The 8875-nt window shown below is 41.9% G+C and overlaps 1 protein-coding gene across 2 annotated transcripts in view; it reads right to left on the reverse strand.

Moving 5' to 3' along the window:
• The window catches only part of cdk6 (cyclin dependent kinase 6), a 28584-nt gene extending 20142 nt beyond the window's left edge, over nt 1-8442 (reverse strand). The window contains exons 1-3 of one of the 2 annotated variants that reach the window (XM_008331313.3): nt 7958-8442; nt 6750-7095; nt 4648-4783 (exon numbers count right to left, since the gene is read on the reverse strand). In XM_008331313.3, the coding sequence (XP_008329535.1) occupies nt 4648-4783; nt 6750-6973 (360 nt within the window). In that variant the 5' untranslated portion in view covers nt 6974-7095; nt 7958-8442. Of the gene's footprint in view, nt 1-4647; nt 4784-6749; nt 7920-7957 lie in introns of those variants that run through there. The other variant, XM_025065153.1, reaches the window with a different exon arrangement.
• Between the last annotated feature and the right edge of the window lie 433 nt (nt 8443-8875).

Here is an 8875-nt window from a genome sequence, read left to right on the forward strand (position 1 = left end):
GACCACAGAAGTAACAGAAGGTGCCGCATCCACACTAACAAATGTAACCTGCTGGGAGCAGCGTTGAAGTATGTAAAGACCTGCTCAGGCTTGTTCATTTCAAACTGTAACACTCAAACAGGTCCTGCACCTGTAAACAAATACGTTATCACAAAGACAAAGTGCCGAGGCCAGGTGGATTTCAAATGATAGTACGGTACTAGACAAACTAGACATGTAAACATCTGGTGCTATTATTTATGAATAAATCCAAGTCAAGATAAGAGGAACACAGTGGTAAAATACCGTGACTGCTTAAACACACATACCCCAAAACACTGCGCCAAGACCTCACAAGTGACATGGACCTGAGCCCACAGCTCTATTCACTGGCTGACCAGCTGGTGAGTGAGTCAAAGGGGTCGGCACACTCAAGCAGAAAACATTAGCTAACGGCGTAGGGCGGGCTGCACTACTGGCCGCAGTGGGAGGAGACAGGGCGGCCCGCACAGTACTGCAGAGATGAGGAGGGATGCAAGTGAAATGTACCCCCTGGGTTTGTATGGATGTGACGAAACTTGTAGGTGTACATGTGCGTGCGTGTGTGTGTGTGTGTGTAGGCTGAGCAAAGGCAGGCAGGATGAATAAACCTTCTACATCTTCATCCAGTCAGGACAGGGGGCAGCAGACAGGCAGGACCACAGGACACACAGGCTGGCAGTTGGTTGTTTTCTCTGTGAATGTGTGCGTGAAGTTAACACAATAGCATGCCCCCTCCTCCTATTAGTTCCTCTCTGCTTTAAATAGCCATTACACTGTGTTGCCTTTCAACATCATTTCTGAGGGTTTACCGATTACATCAGAAGTGTGAATTTTAAACAAAACACAAACATAATTGTAGCCCACTGACCTCAGAGCCATCCTAGCTGTTAAATAAGTTGACCTAATGCCTAAGACACAGGCTAATGATAGTGTTGGGTGACATGCATGCAGCAAAACAAGTTAATTTTTTTAGTTATCCACATAAAGTGCAACAGAGCGACAAACACTGTGTTGCTCCAAACGCAACTCTGTCAGGACATCACCCAAAACCAGCAAAACACAAATGGCCACAAAGAAGTGAAATTGCACAAAAAGGCAGCAGGTCTGACCCTGAAAAAGCCAAAGGCGCAGGAATGAAAGTAGTCAGGCCCTCTGCACGATGCAGTCAAAACATAGCTTTCTGAGTGTGCCTCCCTTTCTAATGCTAATGGACCAGAGGCAGCCATATTGTGTATTGTAGCGGAGCACAATATGGGACATCTGCCGGTTAGCGTTAGTGTAATTCCCTCCCCATGCTTCATTAACCTCCCCCTTTATGGGCCCAGAGAATGGAGCTGTAGAAGCTTGGACGACGGCGATGCAGGCGGGTGGGTGAGACCCAAGCGTTGGCCCGGCTGAAGTGCACAGAGGCAGGACGAGCCCGACTGCTTGATGTCCTTCCAGCTCATTTGATTGCTGGAGGAGGGCCTCTTTCATCAATGAGCAAGTGGTGGGTCTCGAGTCTGAGTAAGACTGAGTGGGTGGTGAAGGGTGTTGGGGGGGGAGAGGGAAGGTTGACAAGGTGTTAGGGTTTGGCCAGCAATACCTGTTGATTTTGGTGTAGGGCTTTAAGTGGCGAGTAATTTAGTTCATAAATAAAGTCAATATTTAAAACAAGAGACATTTCTGGTTGCGATCCATAATCTGGAGTCATCTGGTGAATCTGGGGCCAAATGAGTTATGGTTGAAAGTGGGCTGTGGGGGGGTGCACACTGGGGGTTACTGTGCAGTATTCACTGTCCTAGAAATAACAAGGGACGGCGCCTGGGTCATGTAGTCACTCAATCATTGTCCTTTTGTCCACTCAGGACTCCAGCTGTGTGGATGTCAGGAGAAAGCAAGGGAAGGAGGTGTGCTCTGGGGGTCAGAGTGATTTATACAAAACGCTGCGTGAAGTGTCAGAAAAGTCCACTCATAATGTCATGATTGCAGATAAATGTGTTTGTGGGGAGCCTTTAATCGGAGACTTGGTAGACCACAAAGACTGGCGTGGACAAATGAATACTTTGCATTCGTTTGTATTGTATTGCACTGTAATAAACCATTAGAAGTGAGTAATTAATCAAGGGATGCATGCAGCGGACGGGCCTTTTGTATGGCAAAACTTAGTTCATTTTCAAAAATGAGGACATGATGATCTACATAACATCCTGTTAGGACTCATTTTTCCCCAAAAGGTGAACGGCTGGTCACAGTCTGCTTAATTAAACAGGTGTGACTTCACTGGAAAATAACATGTGTGGTAATTGTTCTGCCTGTAGTCCACAGCAGATGCTTTTAAAAAAGAGTTTTTCCCAGATTATCAAGAGGACATATATTGGTAAAATATATTCAATAATATGGAGATTTTTCTTTTCTTTTTTTTTTCAAACAAATCACAAAAATCTTAAGAGAAAGCTGACAAGGCACACTGGGAGCCAACTGAACAGTTTTTTTGTGGTTATTGTTTTTGTTCGGTAGTTAATGAAGTTTTCCAGTCTACTTACATACATGAAATTGGCCCAGTGCATTTAAACAGTTTTAAACTTGTGCATGCAGACTCATAACATGTATATCGATCTGTATCATCTGAGACTTGTTAATCATTATGACTGTGATACTTACTGAGAGCATCTACAGATGTGAATCATGCCCCACTGCGGAAATGAGATTTGCATTAAACTAAAAATGATAGTCACCATTAAACTTTCTATGAATGATTTGACAAAATGCACAATGTAGATAATCTGACACAACCAGGAGTGGTATTAAGGTAGAGCCGTTTAATTACCTCTGATTTCTTGCTGTCGATGAATTGTGAGAAGTCTAACGGAAGGAGACAATAACCAGCTTTTTGTTTTTGATTTTCCAGTATTACACATTTTTTAAATCTCCAGCTTTTTAATTACTTGTACTGTTGCAGTGTTCTTAGTGTGGACGAATATTCCAAAGACCCCAGAATTGGTCGGTTTTAACCAAGAAAAAAAACATTGATACTTCAGTCCACATCTGGATGTTGACCCAGGAGGGATGTCATGGAACAACCTAAAAGAATGATATTATTTCTCACTAGAAAAGAGTAAGTTAAAGGTTATAAAAAGGTACAGGTCATTTCATATGATCGGTTACAAGAACAAATTAGGTCAAGATACAATGTTAATATTGTTCATTCAGAATCACAGCTTAACTTCTACCCTTGGCATTGACTGATACATAATACAGTCCTGCCACTGTAAAAAGTCCCTGGGAAAGCCTAAGGTGTGATCTACCTGACTCGTCTATGCTTGCATTGCATCCCCCCCAAACGTTACACCCTGACACAAAACGTTCAAACCTAAGCCCAGCCCTGGGGTCAAACCACTGGTTACTTTAGCTTCCACAACATCTCTGTTTCAAATGTGACACATTAATCTCCAAACTCCCTCTGTCCAAAAATAAACTAAAACCCCTGCAGTAGTGTCCACGATATATCTTTGGACGTCGGGGTGAAACATGATAGAGTTTTTTTACAGGGTTCATGTGGGAAAGATTCAGTAAAAGAGGGGAGGTACAGAGGCGAGAGAGAAAACAGAAAAGAAAGAAGGTGTTCTCCGGACTTTTTATTGGAGATGGATTTGGACAAAAAAAATGAACCACACAGCGCTGTGACAATCCTGACTGTGAACCGGTTCCATTTCACAGATAAAAGAAAACACATTAACTGACTGCTCTGCTGTTTTTACTCTCTCATTCTCATACTGATCTCACAAACACAATACCCTGCCTCCATCTGCACGACGGCCTACAGGATGAAGTGAAAATAGAGAGAGCACACAGTCTCTAATTTGGAGCCACATGTGCTGCCCTTCAAAACGCCCTGCTACCTCTGATCTTGGAGGGAGCTGCAATCTTTTCTAAATGTCTCTGACCAAGGAAGCTTGCCCAGCAAAATGGAGACATGGCTGTGGTCGACATTCATTGCAGTTTTCTCCTTATTTGATAAAGAAACCCAGAAATATTTAGTAGAAGTACAGCTCACTCTCACACAAAGGAACAGTGTTTTTTTAGTGGAACCTAAAGGTTTGTTTAAGAGAAGAGACAGTGTAAAGAAGCAAGACAGGTTAAAGATCCTGTTATGGGGTGGCCAAGGGTGTAAAGTTGTCAGTCTGGTGACATCTCATTAAACATGTGACATATACAGTTACTAAGTCTTAAAAAACTTTGGGGTTTATTTCTGTAAACTTGCTTGACAATACTGATGCACGTGGGCTTCACTTTCTGGTCTTGTTTAGAAAGTAACCTTTTTCAGGCTTACTCCAAACAATTAAATAAAGACCTGAAAATATGAAAAGACTAGATCTGACCCTGAAATTGGATTGGAAAGATTCAAAAGGTTTCGCAGATATTTCTAGTTCCAACCTGAATGATTGTGAACCTACTAATAAACCTCACCTCACTAAATAAAAAGCACTATAAAGGCATCAAATAAGTAGTTAGTGTGTTGCTACGAGGCCGTACCCCAGGAAGGCCAATGTGAGGTGAAGTGCACAGTCATGCACTGCATTTTTAAATACCAGTTGTTAGAGTTTGAACTCAAACATCCAGTGTTTTAAAACAACATTTATTTACCTTAATGGTCTCGGGTGGTACCCCGGGCTCAGGGACCTTCTCCAGGTAGGTGGTCAGATCCTGATCCACATGCTCAAACACCAAAGTGAGTCTGGTTTCTCGGTCAGTCCGAGAGACAGTACACACATCAAACAACCTGGAACATAAGGACAGGTGGGGATCAATACAATTGATTTTGTGGGGTCGTTCGCGGTCAGTGTGGAGCTGTGACACATCTGAGTTAGAGAATGAACTGCATTCTTGTTTTCTGTCTTTTCTAGTGGCCTAGTCCTCTGTACAAGACTTAATAACAATGACTGAAATATCAACATCATAAAGTGTGATTCATTTTAGACTAGTTGATACTAATCACAATTCATATTATTGGGATAATCTATGTACCTAGTAAATATCACTCAACAACTACATCTTTCCTTACCAACGGGACACCATGTGTCCATAGCAACACACTGGTGATCAGTGGATTCTACAGTCAGCGGAGTGCATGAGAGTCGATTAGTTCGAGACATTAGCGCGGAGCATGATGTCACAGACTAAAATGGTGCCCTCCTGGTGGAGCTTTGAGGTTAAACGACCCTCGATGCTCAATTGTTGGGCGACAATGTAGGCTCTCAGCAGACACCAAACATATGGAATGAATAATAGGCCGCATGATAAACACTCAGGGTAGCCTGGAGTCACACATAAAGCCCACGATGCAGCCTTTGCGGGGCCTGAACTGGAGGATAACGGGGGTAACTGACAGTTCAAAGAACTTGACGGTTTGTCCTTAGTTCGCAACAAATCATAGCACAAATTCTACCAGAACTTTTGCAGAGTTGTGACCAAAACTTTACCATTAAACAAAATAGATCTACGGTCAATTTGGTGTTTGCTGACGACATTGTGAGTACTTAACTCATCATAACTCATATCTGGTTATTATTTGTATTCAAGTGAATTATTGTTAGCGACACGAGGGGGTGCTTGTACAGCTTCTCAAACATCTACTCAGAACTTTCTTTTCAATCCCAGAGCACTCAATATTCCACAATTAAACAAAAACCAAGGTCGGACCTTGGCTGGTGTCAGGGTATGACGCAGTTTCTGACTACTGACCTCTAAATGAACAATTCATCACAAAAGTGAAAGAAAATCGTCTCTGTGTGCAGAGCAGTAAAAACAGAAACTATGAAAACAGAGCTGTGTGTTAGGTTATTAGCTTAACACTTAATAACTTCTGAGTTAGTTATTAAGTAAGTAGCCCTGCACAAGCACGAAAAATTATATCTGTGATGTGTCAAACTGGTTGTACCACACTTAATGAAACGTTGCGTTAAGTAGAGGTGGGTCAGATTTGTTTAACCAAGAAAAATGTAAAGATGTCCGTTTTAATACTTAAAAAAACATATGTTAACATCTATGGGATATTGTGAAGGGTTAATATATTTATACAATTCATGTAAAACAGACAATAATTGAAAGGGTTCATTGTACTGTAAGTCTTATTTAATATGAATAACTGTTTATTTTACTTTCCAATTTAACCTTCAAAGGTCATGAGAAAAAAGCAGTGCAAGTTCAGTTGGTCATATGATAGCCAAATTATTAAAAAGGGAATCTCTGGATGGAAAGTTCACAGACATGATGCATTCTAACATCATCTGGCCAGAAATGTGCTCTAAATCCAGACACCCACAAGCAGGGATTTTTATGGCTACATTTAAACACACTTTTTAAAAAGCATTTGTGCATTAATAACATGTTTATAAAATGCAGACATATAAAGGCATTATGTGTAAATGTATGATTTATATTAAATTATGCTAAACACTAAATCTCTCTGTGTTGTCACATTCTTTACATTTTAAATTAATTTAGATGCAGTTTTATTTCAAATGATTGACTAACCTAAAGCATTGATAGTTTTTTCACCCTCTTTTCAACAATGATTTGATAAAAAGACAATGGTTTGACAGGTGTGCACCTACGGTCACTGTCTTTGTGCACCACACAGTTTGTCACAGAAAATGCAGTGTTAGTAAAGTGTGTCAACTATTGTAAGGTAATTTAAGGCACCATTGTTGTGGTCACAAACACACACACACTCACAGTTTACATACCTGACGACATTGGGGTGCTCGAAGGCTTCAAGCTGCCTCAGTACCGCCACCTCCCGAATGGTTGATAGAGGCATACCCTCTTCCTCCGTCAGGACACGAACTCTTTTTAGGGCAACAAAGCGTCCCCCGTTCTTCAGATCCCTCGCCTTGTACACTTTCCCGTAGGCTCCTTCTCCAATCTCGGCCACCTGCTCATATTGAGCGTGACTACTATCTCTGTCCATTTTTGCAGATTTTTCTCCTTCTCGTCTCTTGTTGAAAAATATTGCGGGGAATCCCGGCGAGGGTGACGAAGCCAGAGACTCACAAAGGCATATTCAGAGAAAAAAGTTGGCAGATGCCATGCCTAGATGACAGGGAGACACAGATGGAAGCAAAGGCCATCTTTGTCAATTGTGTTAAAAAGTATGTGCTCCAGGTAGGCAGCAACAACAACACTGTCATGTTTTATTCCGACTATCAAAACACCAGGGCAGCGGTGCGTCCCAGCCAACGTCCACTCCTCCTCCTGTTACGCACAGCAAGTCATGTCCTCCTACCCTCTAACACCAGTATCAGTAACAGTATCCTAATGTGAAATATATTAATTAAAAACAACACGTAAAACGACTTTGTCGTTAATGTGAACCTTAAGTAAACCCGGCTGCCCTGCACACTCAGATGTCCGCTGCACGTGCAGCGTTTCTGGGTTGTTTCTGTGGGCTGTCTTAAATCTGGGAAAAGGACATTTCACACACATTCTGCTCAAATATGCGAGAAAAATAACTCTCCGTCCTCGAGTTGAGAATAAATACTCCCACAGCGCACACTGTTGCTGTTGTATCACAGTTTATGTTTGAGGCGACACAAACTTGGCGAGCACGTGGCTGTCTACTGATTGCATTGTTCCAACTTCCTACAGCAACAGTCCATTTAAACGCCTCTAAAACTTTCCACTGCAGCCCTGAAAGTCATAAAACACACACAACTGTTTAAAAGTCGAGTTTTAATCGTGTTTTCTCCCGCTCCGGCGCCTTCCTTTAATTTATATTAATTTTAATTGAGCGACTTTGCCTCATAGCCCAATTAGAGGCAAAACGGAGAAATCACAAGGCTTTGCGCATTTGTGACTTCACAATAAATCAATAAACCCACTGTCACCATGCCACACGTGAAACCAACGCATGTGTCCCACCACACAAACGCACCTTTTACCCCTCAGTGTTTACCTTTTCTTATGTTGTCAATAAACGCTGTGACGTCGGCATGTCCGAGAAAATTGCTGAGGAAGCGTTCATACACGTCCGTGGATGTAAAGATAAGCTGTCCCCCCTGCGTCACACGCATCCCTGTGTCCACTGTCCTCCTCCTCCATGCGGGGGCCACACAGGTAGTTGGACTGCAGCAGCAGACTCTTCTAACCCCCCATTCCTCAGACAGCAGCAGCAGCAGCCCAAGCAGAAACTCTCAAACAAGGGGAGGAGAAGCAAGAGGAGGTGGTGATGGGGGCGTGACCGTGGTAAAGAAGTGGGCAATGCACCACCAAATGCTTTGCCTGCCCCCTCTAACGTCAGAAAATAGTGACCAGGTATAGATTTAAGGTAAACTTTTTCCTTTAACACCAGAACTGCAAAGAAGAACGCAGAAGAGTATTGAAAACCACGATCATGTTAATGTACTTTCAATGTATGTACTTCAAAATTAACATAAAAAATTAATTAATTACAAAATTAACAAGCAGTAGCAGTAGTTTCCACCAAATACCTCCCAGGTCCAACTTGAAAATGTACAAATCAAATTTTCCCCTCAAGTTGTAATTCCTACCACAGCAGCCTAGCCCCAGATGTAAACAAAAATGGCTGCCGTTGTTCTGACTGCAAGATGTTTTTTTTTTAATCTGTACCTATTCTATAAATTACACTGGTGATTGTCTAATGCGGCCGAATGTCGTTTGGCTGCAAAGTCAGAAATTTCAGAGTTCCAAATTGGAAAAGTGCACTGTCATTTAAGGTCGAAGGTCAACATTGTTATTGTTTCAGTGTTTAAAATAAACTATTTTGAAATAATAGTGAACAAGGTATTTTTAACCAAACTTGAATAAAAACATGCTCAAAGATTCAAATGTTTTTGTTTTCAGGCAAAAATGA

Source organism: Cynoglossus semilaevis, chromosome 18 (genome assembly GCF_000523025.1).
Source record: "Cynoglossus semilaevis isolate Cse_v1.0 chromosome 18, Cse_v1.0, whole genome shotgun sequence".
NCBI classification, from domain to species: Eukaryota; Metazoa; Chordata; class Actinopteri; order Pleuronectiformes; family Cynoglossidae; genus Cynoglossus; species Cynoglossus semilaevis.